At 50.6% G+C, this 18,345-nt stretch overlaps 1 protein-coding gene across 2 annotated transcripts in view; it reads right to left on the reverse strand.

Annotated features, from left to right (window-relative positions):
• PER1 (period circadian regulator 1) overlaps positions 1-18,096 on the reverse strand; it is a 29,351-nt gene extending 11,255 nt beyond the window's left edge. For both annotated transcript variants that reach the window (XM_088446135.1, XM_088446134.1), the window contains exons 1-7: positions 18,019-18,096; positions 8,010-8,302; positions 7,817-7,915; positions 7,499-7,653; positions 7,199-7,320; positions 6,727-6,928; positions 4,924-4,975 (exon numbers count right to left, since the gene is read on the reverse strand). In XM_088446135.1, the coding sequence (XP_088302261.1) occupies positions 4,924-4,975; positions 6,727-6,928; positions 7,199-7,320; positions 7,499-7,653; positions 7,817-7,915; positions 8,010-8,248 (869 nt within the window). In that variant the 5' untranslated portion in view covers positions 8,249-8,302; positions 18,019-18,096. The remainder of the gene's footprint in view (positions 1-4,923; positions 4,976-6,726; positions 6,929-7,198; positions 7,321-7,498; positions 7,654-7,816; positions 7,916-8,009; positions 8,303-18,018) is intronic.
• Between the last annotated feature and the right edge of the window lie 249 nt (positions 18,097-18,345).

The following is an 18,345-nucleotide window of genomic DNA, read 5'->3' on the forward strand; positions in this document are numbered from 1 at the left end:
ACAGTGTGATAGATCAGTCTGTCCTCTCTCTGTGTGTGTATATACAGTGTGATAGATCAGTCTGTCCTCTCTCTGTGTATATACAGTGTGATAGATCAGTCTGTCCTCTCTGTGTGTATATAGTGTGATAGATCAGTCTGTCCTCTCTGTGTGTAATATATAGTGTGATAGATCAGTCTGTCCTCTCTGTGTGTATATACAGTGTGATAGATCAGTCTGTCCTCTCTGTTTGTATATACAGTGTGATAGATCAGTCTGTCCTCTCTCTGTGTGTATATACAGTGTGATAGATCAGTCTGTCTCCTCTCTGTGTGTATATACAGTGTGATAGATCAGTCTGTCCTCTCTGTGTGTATATACAGTGTGATAGATCAGTCTGTCCCCTCTCTGTGTATATATAGTGTGATAGATCAGTCTGTCCTCTCTGTGTGTATATACAGTGTGATAGATCAGTCTGTCCTCTCTGTGTGTATATACAGTGTGATAGATCAGTCTGTCCTCTCTGTGTGTATATATACAGTGTGATAGATCAGTCTGTCCTCTCTCTGTGTGTGTATATACAGTGTGATAGATCAGTCTGTCCTCTCTCTGTGTGTGTATATACAGTGTGATAGATCAGTCTGTCCTCTCTCTGTGTGTGTATATACAGTGTGATAGATCAGTCTGTCCTCTCTCTGTGTGTGTATATACAGTGTGATAGATCAGTCTGTCCTCTCTGTGTGTATATACAGTGTGATAGATCAGTCTGTCCTCTCTCTGTGTATATACAGTGTGATAGATCAGTCTGTCCTCTCTGTGTGTAATATATAGTGTGATAGATCAGTCTGTCCTCTCTGTGTGTAATATATAGTGTGATAGATCAGTCTGTCCTCTCTGTGTGTATATACAGTGTGATAGATCAGTCTGTCCTCTCTGTGTATATACAGTGTGATAGATCAGTCTGTCCTCTCTCTGTGTGTGTATATACAGTGTGATAGATCAGTCTGTCCTCTCTGTGTGTATATACAGTGTGATAGATCAGTCTGTCCTCTCTGTGTGTATATACAGTGTGATAGATCAGTCTGTCCTCTCTGTGTGTATATACAGTGTGATAGATCAGTCTGTCCTCTCTCTGTGTATATACAGTGTGATAGATCAGTCTGTCCTCTCTCTGTGTATATACAGTGTGATAGATCAGTCTGTCCTCTCTGTGTGTATATACAGTGTGATAGATCAGTCTGTCCTCTCTCTGTGTGTGTATATACAGTGTGATAGATCAGTCTGTCCTCTCTGTGTATATACAGTGTGATAGATCAGTCTGTCCTCTCTCTGTGTGTGTATATACAGTGTGATAGATCAGTCTGTCCTCTCTGTGTGTATATACAGTGTGATAGCTCAGTCTGTCCTCTCTGTGTGTGTATACAGTGTGATAGATCAGTCTGTCCTCTCTGTGTGTATATACAGTGTGATAGATCAGTCTGTCCTCTCTCTGTGTGTGTATATACAGTGTGATAGATCAGTCTGTCCTCTCTCTGTGTGTGTGTATATACAGTGTGATAGCTCAGTCTGTCCCCTCTCTGTGTATATATACAGTGTGATAGATCAGTCTGTCCTCTCTGTGTGTATATACAGTGTGATAGATCAGTCTGTCCTCTCTGTGTGTATATACAGTGTGATAGATCAGTCTGTCCTCTCTGTGTGTATATACAGTGTGATAGATCAGTCTGTCCTCTCTCTCTGTGTGTGTATATACAGTGTGATAGATCAGTCTGTCCTCTCTGTGTGTGTATATACAGTGTGATAGATCAGTCTGTCCTCTCTCTGTGTGTGTATATACAGTGTGATAGATCAGTCTGTCCTCTCTCTGTGTGTGTATATACAGTGTGATAGATCAGTCTGTCCTCTCTCTGTGTGTGTATATACAGTGTGATAGATCAGTCTGTCCTCTCTGTGTGTATATATACAGTGTGATAGATCAGTCTGTCCTCTCTCTGTGTGTGTATATACAGTGTGATAGATCAGTCTGTCCTCTCTGTGTGTATATACAGTGTGATAGATCAGTCTGTCCTCTCTCTGTGTGTGTATATACAGTGTGATAGATCAGTCTGTCCTCTCTCTGTGTGTGTGTATATACAGTGTGATAGCTCAGTCTGTCCCCTCTCTGTGTATATATACAGTGTGATAGATCAGTCTGTCCTCTCTGTGTGTATATACAGTGTGATAGATCAGTCTGTCCTCTCTGTGTGTATATACAGTGTGATAGATCAGTCTGTCCTCTCTGTGTGTATATACAGTGTGATAGATCAGTCTGTCCTCTCTCTCTGTGTGTGTATATACAGTGTGATAGATCAGTCTGTCCTCTGTGTGTATATATACAGTGTGATAGATCAGTCTGTCCTCTCTCTGTGTGTGTATATACAGTGTGATAGATCAGTCTGTCCTCTGTGTGTGTATATACAGTGTGATAGCTCAGTCTGTCCTCTCTGTGTGTATATACAGTGTGATAGATCAGTCTGTCCTCTCTCTGTGTGTGTATATACAGTGTGATAGATCAGTCTGTCCTCTCTGTGTGTATATACAGTGTGATAGATCAGTCTGTCCTCTCTCTGTGTGTGTATATACAGTGTGATAGATCAGTCTGTCCTCTCTCTGTGTGTGTATATACAGTGTGATAGCTCAGTCTGTCCTCTCTGTGTATATATTCAGTGTGATAGATCAGTCTGTCCTCTCTCTGTGTATATATACAGTGTGATAGATCAGTCTGTCCTCTCTCTGTGTGTGTATATACAGTGTGATAGCTCAGTCTGTCCTCTCTGTGTATATATACAGTGTGATAGATCAGTCTGTCCTCTCTGTGTGTGTGTATACAGTGTGATAGATCAGTCTGTCCTCTCTGTGTGTATATACAGTGTGATAGATCAGTCTGTCCTCTCTCTCTGTGTGTATATACAGTGTGATAGCTCAGTCTGTCCTCTCTCTGTGTATATATACAGTGTGATAGATCAGTCTGTCCTCTCTCTGTGTGTGTATATACAGTGTGATAGCTCAGTCTGTCCTCTCTGTGTATATATACAGTGTGATAGATCAGTCTGTCCTCTCTGTGTGTGTGTATACAGTGTGATAGATCAGTCTGTCCTCTCTGTGTGTATATACAGTGTGATAGATCAGTCTGTCCTCTCTCTCTGTGTGTATATACAGTGTGATAGCTCAGTCTGTCCTCTCTGTGTGTATATACAGTGTGATAGATCAGTCTGTCCTCTCTCTGTGTGTATATACAGTGTGATAGATCAGTCTGTCCTCTCTCTGTGTGTATATACAGTGTGATAGATCAGTCTGTCCTCTCTGTGTGTATATACAGTGTGATAGATCAGTCTGTCCTCTCTGTGTGTATATACAGTGTGATAGATCAGTCTGTCCTCTCTCTGTGTGTATATACAGTGTGATAGATCAGTCTGTCCTCTCTCTGTGTGTGTATATACAGTGTGATAGCTCAGTCTGTCCTCTCTCTGTGTATATACACAGTGTGATAGCTCAGTCTGTCCTCTCTGTGTATATACAGTGTGATAGATCAGTCTGTCCTCTCTGTGTATATACAGTGTGATAGATCAGTCTGTCCTCTCTGTGTGTATATACAGTGTGATAGATCAGTCTGTCCTCTCTGTGTGTATATACAGTGTGATAGATCAGTCTGTCCTCTCTCTCTGTGTGTATATACAGTGTGATAGCTCAGTCTGTCCTCTCTGTGTGTATATACAGTGTGATAGATCAGTCTGTCCTCTCTCTGTGTGTATATACAGTGTGATAGATCAGTCTGTCCTCTCTCTGTGTGTATATACAGTGTGATAGATCAGTCTGTCCTCTCTGTGTGTATATACAGTGTGATAGATCAGTCTGTCCTCTCTGTGTGTATATACAGTGTGATAGATCAGTCTGTCCTCTCTCTGTGTGTATATACAGTGTGATAGATCAGTCTGTCCTCTCTCTGTGTGTGTATATACAGTGTGATAGCTCAGTCTGTCCTCTCTCTGTGTATATACACAGTGTGATAGCTCAGTCTGTCCTCTCTGTGTATATACAGTGTGATAGATCAGTCTGTCCTCTCTGTGTATATACAGTGTGATAGATCAGTCTGTCCTCTCTGTGTGTATATACAGTGTGATAGATCAGTCTGTCCTCTCTGTGTGTATATACAGTGTGATAGATCAGTCTGTCCTCTCTCTGTGTGTGTATATACAGTGTGATAGATCAGTCTGTCCCCTCTGTGTGTATATACAGTGTGATAGATCAGTCTGTCCTCTCTCTGTGTGTATATACAGTGTGATAGATCAGTCTGTCCTCTCTCTGTGTGTATATATACAGTATGATAGATCAGTCTGTCCTCTCTCTCTGTGTATATACAGTGTGATAGATCAGTCTGTCCTCTCTCTGTGTGTATATACAGTGTGCGCATGCGCGAGACCCGGCTAGCGACGGGCGCTCTGTCGCTCCGGCTCTGACTCCAAAGGCGGCGAGCTGTCGATGGCAATTGACAGTTCGCCGTTTGGTAGGCGTGGCCGGGGGGTGGTTTCACAAACGGAGGCGTTCCCAAGTGATGTCAGTGGGAGAGCTTCCGGCTCTATTAGAGCCAGAAGCTCTCTGGGGCTTGCGGCCACAAGACCCTACCACAAGGGTCTTGTCGCAAGCCCGATGGTCGCGATGGTCTTGACCATCGCGATCATCATCCTGGCCTATCGCTATAGCTGTGGATGGTCACCCACAGCTATGCGAGCGGCCAGGAGACCGAAACAAAAAATACAGTGCCCGCCCCGATTCAGAGCGGGCGCTCGCTTTTTGCGAGCCCTTTGTGTGTATATATACAGTGTGATAGCTCAATCAGTCTTCTATGTAAAAAGGGGACAGCACACCTCTTTATTTTTTTACTTGCCCCTACTTTACAATACCCACCTGATCCGGCAGAATACAGATTTCTCCTGAGTGTAGTCCATTGATGCTGTATCTGTAGGAAAATAAATAAGAGTGTAAGGTGGAGGGACAGGCTCATAGCTCCCTTCTGTCTGTGTCACTGTGTCACCCTGCAGGGGGAAGGACAGGCTCATAGCTCCCTTCTGTCTGTGTCACCCTACAGGGGGAGGGACAGGGTCATAGCTCCCATCTGTCTGTGTCACCCTACAGGGGGAGGGACAGGGTCATAGCTCCCATCTGTCTGTGTCACCCTACAGGGGGAGGGACAGGGTCATAGCTCCAATCTGTCTGTGTCACCCTGCAGGGGGAGGGACAGGCTCATAGCTCCCTTCTGTCTATGTCACTGTGTCACCCTGCAGGGGGAGGGACAGGCTCATAGCTCCAAACTGTCTATGTCACCCTACAGGGGGAGGGACAGGGTCATAGCTCCCATCTGTCTGTGTCACCCTACAGGGGGAGGGACAGGGTCATAGCTCCCATCTGTCTGTGTCACCCTACAGGGGGAGGGACAGGGTCATAGCTCCAATCTGTCTGTGTCACCCTGCAGGGGGAGGGACAGGCTCATAGCTCCCTTCTGTCTATGTCACTGTGTCACCCTGCAGGGGGAGGGACAGGCTCATAGCTCCAAACTGTCTATGTCACCCTACAGGGGGAGGGACAGGGTCATAGCTCCCATCTGTCTGTGTCACCCTACAGGGGGAGGGACAGGGTCATAGCTCCCATCTGTCTGTGTCACCCTACAGGGGGAGGGACAGGGTCATAGCTCCAATCTGTCTGTGTCACCCTGCAGGGGGAGGGACAGGGTCATAGCTCCCTTCTGTCTATGTCACTGTGTCACCCTGCAGGGGGAAGAACAGGCTCATAGCTCCCTTCTGTCTGTGTCACTGTGTCACCCTGCAGGGGGAGGGACAGGCTCATAGCGCCCTTTTGTCTGTGTCACTGTGTCACCCTGCAGGGGGAGGGATAGGCTCATAGCTCCCATCTGTCTGTGTCACCGTACAGGGGGAGGGACAGGGTCATAGCTCCCATCTGTCTGTGTCACCCTACAGGGGGAGGGACACGGTCATAGCTCCCATCTGTCTGTGTCACCCTGCAGGGGGAGGGACAGGCTAATAGCTCCCTTCTGTCCGTGTCACTGTGTTACCCTGCAGGGGGAGGGACAGGCTCATAGCTCCCTTCTGTCTATGTCACTGTGTCACCCTGCAGGGGGAGGGACAGGCTCATAGCTCCCATCTGTCTATGTCACCATGCAGGGGGAAGAACAGGCTCATAGCTCCCTTCTGTCTGTGTCACTGTGTCACCCTGCAGGGGGAGGGACAGGCTCATAGCTCCCATCTGTCTATGTCACCATGCAGGGGGAAGAACAGGCTCATAGCTCCCTTCTGTCTGTGTCACTGTGTCACCCTGCAGGGGGAGGGACAGGCTTATAGCTCCCTTCTGTCTGTGTCACTGTGTCACCCTGCAGGGGGAGGGACAGACTCATAGCTCCCATCTGTCTGTGTCACCCTGCAGGGGGAGGGACAGGCTTATAGCTCCCTTCTGTCTGTGTCACTGTGTCACCCTGCAGGGGGAGGGACAGACTCATAGCTCCCTTCTGTCTGTGTCACCCTGCAGGGGGAGGGACAGGCTCATAGCTCCCATCTGTCTGTGTCACCCTGCAGGGGGAGGGACAGGCTCATAGCTCCCATCTGTCTATGTCACCATGCAGGGGGAGGGACAGGCTCATAGCTCCCTTCTGTCTGTGTCACTCTGAATGGGAGTTATGGCTCCTTCTGTCCATCTTACCTCCAGAGGTGCAGCTGCTCCAGGACGGGAGATGATAAGGGGCTGTAGAACCATAGAAGACACTGACATCTTGTGGGGCCAGAAACTCTGCAAAGGTTGCCCCCTTAAATACGTCCCTTTTACAATGAAGGATGAGAGAGGCCTGATCGGAGATGTACACAATGCGGCCGGTGATGAAAGAGACCGCCACGGAGAAGGTGTCCTAAAAAAACGCTTTGGTTACAGACGTAGCTGTTGTACAATTCAGTTTACTATCAGTAGACACCAGATCATTTATCAGTCATTTAATAAGCAGCAATGACCCTAGAAGCTAGACTTACGAAGCGGCAGCTTGGATCTGAAAACGTAAAGCTGCGCTCACCTTCAGTGTAATGCCCAGTGTGCTTTACCCTGAATGCGAGTGCCACTTTAAAAGTTTCAGTTCCGACCCGCCAAGACGCGCCTGGTCTGAGTAAGTATTGATGTCACTTACGGGATTCTTCAGGGTGTACTCCGACGTGACGCTCTCCACCTCGTCGATGGTAAAGCTGGACATGTCCAAGCTGCACGGCTGGGACTCATCGATGGTCCATTGCTGGTAGTATTCCTGGTTGGCTGAGAGTACATAATAATAAAAGTATATATGAGTCAGAGGGAGATAACTGGGCCTATGAAATGAAAGCACTGCTCAGTGTAAGCTCAATGTCAGTAAGCTGCTAGAAAGCCTCACAAAACATCAGCCACAGGCTTCTGTCCTCCCATTCGCACCTATAACCACAAGCCGTCTGCTCACCTCGGACTTGTTTGACGCAGGAGAGGGCGTACTGAAGGGTGGCGAGCGTCCCCGAATTGCCTTTCCCCCTCTTCTCGGATGGGAGACGTATTTTCAGCTCTTTTAGGGCCTTCATTAGTTCTTTCTGATTTTTTTCTCGGGCTGACTGTTCACTACTACAGGGGGGGGAGGGCGGAAAGAACACGGTGAGGGGGGGGGGGGGTGGCAGATAGAGAGACAGGGGGCTGCTGTAAGTGAAGTCCAAGTGGGAGAGGCGCAAAAGGTGTTTTGTAGGAAGAGATGGAACAGGGCTTGTAGATAAGATCATTATAGACGTACCTGCAGCCACTGGTGGAAGGATTGTCCTGCTCGGAACTCCCACTCAGGAGGCTATAAGCAATGGAACTGCTGGGCGGGGACGGACTGTTCGAGTTTGTGCTGCGGGTACGGAGAAAACGTCATAAACATTATTTTTGGGGCTCTTACCACGTCCCGTAGGCTCTCCTCTTCGGCTGGTCTCCCCCCGCCTCACCTTTTGCTGCTCTCGGTGGCTTCCAACATGGCCGAATCCTTCCCGTTGCCGCTCGTGCTGCTGTGCGAACTCCGGCTCTGCCGCGACTCATTCCCATTAGATTCGTTGCCGCTGGACCCGTGGCTGTTGGTGTCCGTCTCGTCCTGCTGGGTCCCCTCCATCTCCCGGGCGGCCCGGGTTCTCCTCGCCCTCTCCCCAAGAGGGGGCGGAGACGTGCAGGACCCGTTCATCCCCTCCATCTCGGCCAGTCGGTGGCGTGAAGAAGCAGAGAACAGTTGTAGAATGGAGACGGCCTGGAGTCAAAAAGGAGAGGAACGTGGAAAAAAAGAGAGAAATAGTGACTACAAATAAGGGACAACGTCCGTAAGGAGCACGAAAAAGGACGACACACAATTCTTATCTATCCTGTTGACTACCTCTTGCAGAACAGATACATGGGACCGCATGGGCTTAACCTAGCAGGGCATTGCCCCCCCTTGGCTTAGCACTGCAACATAAAAGCTGCCAATACACCGTAGTCCGAGCTGGATCAATGGATATGCAGGCCCAGCTTGCACAGGGAAGGGCTTTTCAAAACAATTAAAGTAACCAGTAAAACATCAACTACAACAAAATATTTCTTACGAAGTTTTGATCCCCACCTTCCAAGTAACCATGATTGCACGGTATTAACCCATGGCGGTTTGAACCCATTTACCCTAGGACCTGTAGGGATTTATGGACCTGCTGCTGCACGGTGTTTTTAACCCCACTTCATTGATTAACATGAGTTCATTTCCAGGCCGCAGTTTTACGTATCCAGCACGTTTCATGTGTGCGGGGAAAAGCAGAGTCACTACGCTGCCTCCAGGTCTGGTCATGAAATCCGAGGCATTACGCGACCTGTCCGGCTGCTCTGAAAAGAGAGGTTATGGGTCACCCATAGTGGGGTCTCTCAACAGACCCCCAAAAAGTCTTCTTAACTAAAAATAAACCACACTGGTTTTTTTTTAATGAACTGGTGATGGTTTAGGGTCATACAGGAAGTGACTGGGATGGTTCAAGTTCTATAATATTTCATCGTAAATACGTATGTTATGCATCGAATGCAGATTGGATCTTGGCCATTTTGCCTGTTCTCTAGAGCAGCCACGTCGCGATTCCCAGCCTGCCCGGATTATAGTGGATTATTGCGGGTGCGTACACGGATACACCATTTACATCTCTTTATGTAATATTAGCGCATTCCGTAACGCTTGACAATTGGGAACGGCGTAACGGAGAGAGACCGGGCAACGACAGGCAGACGGAGAGGTACGGGGGGGCCCTGCTCCCAGGCTTACACTTTATGGACCAGACCCAGAAGTAAACTATGGCTGGCAATATAAGGAACACGCCGTGATGTAACCATTAGGAAAATACCTTGCGTTACCGTGGGCTTATCATGGTGTCCTAGTGATGCGCACTGTACGTTTGTGCAACAAATTGCCTCAGCAAAATAAAAAGAACTTAAAATATATATATATATTTTTTAAATAGCATAAAAAGTACATAAATAATAATCCCACATTACTCTCTGCCGTGAATAAGGTCAGCATTGTAAGGACAGGATGTCAGCACCAGTTGTAATGGAGCCTCACCTGTATGTACATTATTAGTCATGTGCACATTTTATAGCGCTATATTTATCCAACAATTACTGTAGCCTGTCCCGGTAATGTAGTACAAGATTGCACCTGTGCGACTAATAGTCCCGTGAATGTAAATAACCCACAGAGCTGGGACAGGGAATGGCCACGTCCTCATTCTGAGCATCTCCTCGTGTTCCCAACAGGACCAGATAAACCAGTTTAATGATAGCAATAACACATTCGTGCACGTACTAATCATGAGGGACAGAGTTCTCTTTACTTGTGGGGAAGGAGAGTACTGCTTTCATCTACTGTGGGTGCAATTATCTCATTTCACATTGGTACAAACATTTAACAGTCTCCAACAGCCACTCACCAGCCAGCCAGTCATCACCAATAGCAACCCATCAGCCAGTCATCACCAATAGCATCCCATCAGCCAGTCAGTCATCACCAATAGCATCCCATCAGCCAGCCAGTCATCACCAATAGCATCCCATCAGCCAGCCAGTCATCACCAATAGCATCCCATCAGCCAGTCATCACCAATAGCATCCCATCAGCCAGCCAGTCATCACCAATAGCATCCCATCAGCCAGCCAGTCATCACCAATAGCATCCCATCAGCCAGTCATCACCAATAGCATCCCATCAGCCAGCCAGTCATCACCAATAGCATCCCATCAGCCAGCCAGTCACCAATAGCATCCCATCAGCCAGCCAGTCACCAATAGCATCCCATCAGCCAGTCAGTCATTACCAATAGCATCCCATCAGCCAGCCAGTCATTACCAATAGCATCCCATCAGCCAGCCAGTCATTACCAATAGCATCCCATCAGCCAGCCATCACCAATAGCATCCCATCAGCCAGTCATCACCAATAGCATCCCATCAGCCAGCCAGTCATCACCAATAGCATCCCATCAGCCAGCCAGTCATCACCAATAGCATGCCATCAGCCAGCCAGTCATCACCAATAGCATCCCATCAGCCAGTCATCACCAATAGCATCCCATCAGCCAGTCATCACCAATAGCATCCCATCAGCCAGTCATCACCAATAGCATCCCATCAGCCAGTCATCACCAATAGCAACCCATCAGCCAGTCATCACCAATAGCATGCCATCAGCCAGCCAGTCATCACCAATAGCATCCCATCAGCCAGCCAGTCATCACCAATAGCATCCCATCAGCCAGCCAGTCATCACCAATAGCATCCCATCAGCCAGTCATCACCAATAGCATCCCATCAGCCAGTCATCACCAATAGCAACCCATCAGCCAGTCATCACCAATAGCAACCCATCAGCCAGTCATCACCAATAGCAACCCATCAGCCAGTCATCACCAATAGCATCCCATCAGCCAGTCATCACCAATAGCATCCCATCAGCCAGCCAGTCACCAATAGCATGCCATCAGCCAGCCATCACCAATAGCATGCCATCAGCCAGCCAGTCATCACCAATAGCATGCCATCAGCCAGCCAGTCATCACCAATAGCATGCCATCAGCCAGCCAGTCACCAATAGCATGCCATCAGCCAGCCAGTCACCAATAGCATCCCATCAGCCAGCAAGTCACCAATAGCATCCCATCAGCCAGCCAGTCATCACCAATAGCATCCCATCAGCCAGCCAGTCATCACCAATAGCATGCCATCAGCCAGCCAGTCATCACCAATAGCATCCCATCAGCCAGCCAGTCATCACCAATAGCATCCCATCAGCCAGCCATCACCAATAGCATGCCATCAGCCAGCCAGTCACCAATAGCATGCCATCAGCCAGCCAGTCACCAATAGCATCCCATCAGCCAGCCAGTCACCAATAGCATCCCATCAGCCAGCCAGTCACCAATAGCATCCCATCAGCTAGCCAGTCACCAATAGCATCCCATCAGCTAGCCAGTCACCAATAGCATGCCATCAGCCAGCCATCACCAATAGCATGCCATCAGCCAGCCAGTCATCACCAATAGCATGCCATCAGCCAGCCAGTCATCACCAATAGCATGCCATCAGCCAGCCAGTCACCAATAGCATGCCATCAGCCAGCCAGTCACCAATAGCATCCCATCAGCCAGCCAGTCACCAATAGCATCCCATCATCCTCTTGCAGCCAGGCAGACACCAATAGCATCCCATCAGTCAATCATAGATATTTCTGCTGATCTATAACATGACATCATGGACCGTGTGCAGCCCTTCAATGCTCTTCCACCACTGCGGCGGTAAATAATACAGTAACAGGTGTGTGAAATGTGGTTATTGAATTCAGTCTACAAGTTGCAGCCACCGTAATACAAATACCAGGAGAGAACAAACTATAAAATGCACAGGTAGCGCACACTCTCCATCAGCCTATAGGAAGCGCAGTAATCTCTCTCCATCAGCCTATAGGACGCACAGTAATCTCTCTCCATCCATCAGCCTATAGGACGCACAGTAATCTCTCTCCATCCATCAGCCTATAGGACGCACAGTAATCTCTCTCCATCAACCCATAGGACGCACAGTAATCTCTCTCCATCCATCAGCCTATAGGACACACAGTAATCTCTCTCCATCCATCAGCCTATAGGACGCACAGTAATCTCTCTCCATCCATCAGCCTATAGGACGCACAGTAATCTCTCTCCATCCATCAGCCTATAGGACGCACAGTAATCTCTCTCCATCCATCAGCCTATAGGACGCACAGTAATCTCTCTCCATCCATCAGCCTATAGGACGCACAGTAATCTCTCTCCATCCATCAGCCTATAGGACGCACAGTAATCTCTCTCCATCCATCAGCCTATAGGACACACAGTAATCACTCTCCATCCATCCCCCGATCAGATGCACAGTAATCTCTCTCCATCCATCCCCCGATCAGATGCACAGTAATCTCTCTCCATCCATCCCCCGATCAGATGCACAGTAATCTCTCTCCATCCATCCCCCGATCAGATGCACAGTAATCTCTCTCCATCCATCCCCCGATCAGATGCACAGTAATCTCTCTCCATGCATCCCCCGATCAGATGCACAGTAATCTCTCTCCATCCATCAGCCTATAGGACACACAGTAATCACTCTCCATCCATCCCCCGATCAGATGCACAGTAATCTCTCTCCATCCATCCCCCGATTAGATGCACAGTAATCTCTCTCCATCCATCCCCCGATCAGATGCACAGTAATCTCTCTCCATCCATCCCCCGATCAGATGCACAGTAATCTCTCTCCATCCATCCCCCGATCAGATGCACAGTAATCTCTTTCCATGCATCCCCCGATCAGATGCACAGTAATCTCTCTCCATGCATCCCCCGATCAGATGCACAGTAATCTCTCTCCATGCATCCCCCGATCAGATGCACAGTAACCTCTCTCCATCCATCCCCCGATCAGATGCACAGTAATCTCTCTCCATCCATCCCCCCGATCAGATGCACAGTAATCTCTCTCCATGCATCCCCCGATCAGATGCACAGTAATCTCTCTCCATCCATCCCCCGATCAGATGCACAGTAATCTCTCTCCATCCATCCCCCGATCAGATGCACAGTAATCTCTCTCCATCCATCCCCCGATCAGATGCACAGTAATCTCTCTCCATGCATCCCCCGATCAGATGCACAGTAATCTCTCTCCATCCATCCCCCGATCAGATGCACAGTAATCTCTCTCCATCCATCTCCCGATCAGATGCACAGTAATCTCTCTCCATCCATCCCCCCGATCAGATGCACAGTAATCTCTCTCCATGCATCCCCCGATCAGATGCACAGTAATCTCTCTCCATCCATCCCCCGATCAGATGCACAGTAATCTCTCTCCATCCATCCCCCCGATCAGATGCACAGTAATCTCTCTCCATCCATCCCCCGATCAGATGCACAGTAATCTCTCTCCATCCATCCCCCGATCAGATGCACAGTAATCTCTCTCCATCCATCCCCCGATCAGATGCACAGTAATCTCTCTCCATCCATCCCCCGATCAGATGCACAGTAATCTCTCTCCATCCATCCCCCGATCAGATGCACAGTAATCTCTCTCCATCCATCCCCCGATCAGATGCACAGTAATCTCTCTCCATCCATCCCCCCGATCAGATGCACAGTAATCTCTCTCCATCCATCCCCCCGATCAGATGCACAGTAATCTCTCTCCATGCATCCCCCGATCAGATGCACAGTAATCTCTCTCCATGCATCCCCCGATCAGATGCACAGTAATCTCTCTCCATGCATCCCCCGATCAGATGCACAGTAATCTCTCTCCATCCATCCCCCGATCAGATGCACAGTAATCTCTCTCCATGCATCCCCCGATCAGATGCACAGTAATCTCTCTCCATCCATCCCCCGATCAGATGCACAGTAATCTCTCTCCATCCATCCCCCGATCAGATGCACAGTAATCTCTCTCCATCCATCCCCCGATCAGATGCACAGTAATCTCTCTCCATCCATCCCCCCGATCAGATGCACAGTAATCTCTCTCCATGCATCCCCTGATCAGATGCACAGTAATCTCTCTCCATGCATCCCCCGATCAGATGCACAGTAATCTCTCTCCATCCATCCCCCGATCAGATGCACAGTAATCTCTCTCCATCCATCCCCCCGATCAGATGCACAGCAATCTCTCTCCATCCATCCCCCGATCAGATGCACAGTAATCTCTCTCCATCCATCCCCCGATCAGATGCACAGTAATCTCTCTCCATCCATCAGCCTATATGATGCACAGTAATTTATCTGTTAGTTTATGGGAAGTAGTTCTCACTCTGTAGATGAGATAAAGTATTGTGTATCCCATAAACCAAACACAAAACCGCACAACAAAATGCTCCTTGGTGATGTCAGGCATCTTGGCTTCCGCCGAAGTGAATTGGTTTGAGATGCAGGACGGTGTTGTTGGTGGAACACCAGCCAATAGGAGGAGCAGGGGGATCTGGGGCTAGTAGGGCCTAGTGCTGAAGGTGGTGTAAAGTCTACATTACACTTTGCAGAGACACAGTTCTAAAATGACAGATTTTCACTATGCAATTTGCACCAACTCACAGGTAGCAGAGTTCGGTTCTTTTCCTTTGCTTTAATGGGACTTCAGCTAGGAGTGCATTTGTAGGCAATCGATGATGAGCTCTGTCTCTCATGATTAGCTCCAGGTGCCTCTCTCTCAGAGTGCCTGCTCCCTCTCGCTGTCGACTCATGGGGCACCCACCTCCCTCCCAATAGCGTGCACCACTGTCTCTTCTAGCCTGGGATGTACAGTTCTCAGTCTCCATCAACCTATAGGATGCACAGTACTGTCCTGTGACTATACAATACACAGTGCAGGATGCTCTGCATTAGCCTACGGGAGGGGAGACAGTCCCTGAGATACCTATGCACAGATATCCCCCTCTGTACAGCTCAGGGGTAAGCCCACCTCTCTCGCAACTCGCCTCTCTCTCTCTTTCCCAGCCTATCTCAAACATCTAGCCCTCTCGCTCTCCTCCAGCCTGTCTCTCTCACAACTCGCCCTCTCTCTCTCTCCCAGCCAGTCTCTCTCTCACCTCGCCCTCTTTCTCTCCCATCACCTCACAACTCGCCCTCTTTCTCCCAGCCCATCTCTCACAACTCGCCCTCTCTCTCTCTCTCTCTCTCTCCCAGCCCATCTCTCACAACTCACCCTCTCTCCCAGCCCATCTCTCACACACAACTCGCCCTCTCTCTCTCCCAGCCCCTCACAACTTGCCCTCTCTCCCATCCCCTCTCTCACAACTCGCCCTCTCTCGCTCACTCTCCCAACACGCCCTCTCTCTCTCTCCCGGCCCCTCTCTCTCACAACTCGCCTTCTTTCCCAGCCCCTCTCTCACAACTCGCCCTCTCTCTCTCCCAGCCCATCTCTCACAACTCGCCCTCTCTCTCTCTCTCCCATCCCCTCTCTCACAACTCGCCCTCTCTCTCTCCCATCCCATCTCTCACAACCCGCACTCTCTTCTACAACTCACCCTCTCTCCCAGCCCCTCTCTCACAACTCGCTCTCTCTCACTCACTTTCCCAGCCCATCTCTCACTACTCGCCCTCTCTCTCTCTCTCAGCAAATCTCACACAACTCGCCCTCTCCCTCTCTCTCTCTCCCATCCCCTCACACACAACTCGCCTTCTCTTGCTCACTCTCCCAGCCCATCTCTCACAACTCGCCCTCTCTCTCTCTCCCAGCCCATCTCTCACAACTCACCCTCTCTCCCAGCCCATCTCTCACACACAACTCGCCCTCTCTCTCTCCCAGCCCCTCACAACTTGCCCTCTCTCCCATCCCCTCTCTCACAACTCGCCCTCTCTCGCTCACTCTCCCAACCACCCTCTCACAACACGCCCTCTCTCGCTCACTCTCCCAACCCCTCTCTCTCACAACTCGCCCTCTCTCTCTCTCCCGGCCCCTCTCTCTCACAACTCGCCCTCTTTCCCAGCCCCTCTCTCACAACTCGCCCTCTCTCTCTCCCATCCCCTCTCTCACAACTCGCCCTCTCTCTCTCTCTCCCATCCCCTCTCTCACAACTCGCCCTCTCTCTCTCCCATCCCATCTCTCACAACCCGCACTCTCTTATACAACTCACCCTCTCTCCCAGCCCCTCTCTCACAACTCGCCCTCTCTCACTCACTTTCCCAGCCCATCTCTCACTACTCGCCCTCTCTCTCTCTCTCAGCAAATCTCACACAACTCGCCCTCTCTCTCTCCCAGCCCCTCTCTCACACACACTACTCGCCCTCTCTCTCTCTCCCGGCCCCTCTCTCTCACAACTCGCCCTCTTTCCCAGCCCCTCTCTCACAACTCGCCCTCTCTCTCTCCCATCCCCTCTCTCACAACTCGCCCTCTCTCTCTCCCATCCCCTCTCTCACAACTCGCCCTCTCTCTCTCTCTCCCAGCCCCTCTCACACACACTACTCGCCCTCTCTCTCTCTCCCGGCCCCTCTCTCTCACAACTCGCCCTCTTTCACAGCCCCTCTCTCACAACTCGCCCTCTCTCTCTCCCATCCCCTCTCTCACAACTCGCCCTCTCTCTCTCCCATCCCCTCTCTCTCTCTCTCTCCCAGCCCCTCTCTCACACACTACTCGCCCTCTCTCTCTCTCCCGGCCCCTCTCTCTCACAACTCGCCCTCTTTCCCAGCCCCTCTCTCACAACTCGCCCTCTCTCTCTCCCATCCCCTCTCTCACAACTCGCCCTCTCTCTCTCTCTCTCCCAGCCCCTCTCACACACACTACTCGCCCTCTCTCTCTCACAACTCGCCCTCTTTCCCAGCCCCTCTCTCACAACTCGCCCTCTCTCTCTCCCAGCCCATCTCTCACAACTCGCCCTCTCTCTTTCTCTCCCATCCCCTCTCTCACAACTCGCCCTCTCTCTCTCCCATCCCCTCTCTCACAACTCGCCCTCTCTCTCTCTCTCCCAGCCCCTCTCACACACACTACTCGCCCTCTCTCTCTCTCCCGGCCCCTCTCTCTCACAACTCGCCCTCTTTCCCAGCCCCTCTCTCACAACTCGCCCTCTCTCTCTCACAACTCGCCCTCTCTCTCTCCCATCCCCTCTCTCACAACTCGCCCTCTCTCTCTCTCTCCCAGCCCCTCTCACACACACTACTCGCCCTCTCTCTCTCTCCCGGCCCCTCTCTCTCACAACTCGCCCTCTTTCCCAGCCCCTCTCTCACAACTCGCCCTCTCTCTCTCCCATCCCCTCTCTCACAACTCGCCCTCTCTCTCTCTCTCCCAGCCCCTCTCACACACACTACTCGCCCTCTCTCTCTCTCCCGGCCCCTCTCTCTCACAACTCGCCCTCTTTCCCAGCCCCTCTCTCACAACTCGCCCTCTCTCTCTCCCATCCCCTCTCTCACAACTCGCCCTCTCTCTCTCTCTCCCAGCCCCTCTCACACACACTACTCGCCCTCTCTCTCTCTCCCGGCCCCTCTCTCTCACAACTCGCCCTCTTTCCCAGCCCCTCTCTCACAACTCGCCCTCTCTCTCTCCCATCCCCTCTCTCACAACTCGCCCTCTCTCTCTCTCTCCCAGCCCCTCTCACACACACTACTCGCCCTCTCTCTCTCCCAGCCCCTCTCTCACACACTACTCGCCCTCTCTCTCTCACAATTCCTGAGTTTCTTGGGCTGTATGTGTTTGGCCCTCGCCCTGCACCCAATGCTCCTCTTCCACACACCACAGGTGGCCCCAATCACGACCTCACCACCTCGGGGGCCCATAGGCTGCAGCCCTCTCCTATGGTATTCCCCTGCCGGTCCATGCATTTCTCCCGTGCAGGTCCTGGGAGCAGAGCGGTCTCTCCCAGTCAGGGGCTGCAGGTTGGGCCCCTCTCCTTCCCCAGCAGCAGTCTCTGACATGATGCAGTCACACTGCGCCCCTCACCTTGTCTGTCTCATCCTCCGCTGTGTCTCTCGCCTCTCCCCTCTGTCAGGTCTCTCTCAGTCTATCGCTCACCAGCACCTCAGCTCCCAGCTGTTCTCCTCACAGCCCCGCCCACCCCGCGCTCCCATTGGCCGCCTGCCCCGCGGTGTCACCGCCCCGCCCTGTCAGGTAATCAGCCCGCACGTGGATCGCAGTGCTGCTGCCCCCCCCTCCCTGATTGGAAGCGGCGACGGGCCAATCGGAGAGCAGCTCCTGCGTAACATGCAAATAGGGAGCATGTTCCTGCCACAGATTAACCCTTCCCCTGCTGGGGAGAGCAGGAGCAGC

Source organism: Taudactylus pleione, unplaced genomic scaffold, assembly GCF_031769625.1.
Source record: "Taudactylus pleione unplaced genomic scaffold, aTauple2 ptg000393l, whole genome shotgun sequence".
NCBI classification, from domain to species: domain Eukaryota; kingdom Metazoa; phylum Chordata; class Amphibia; order Anura; family Myobatrachidae; genus Taudactylus; species Taudactylus pleione.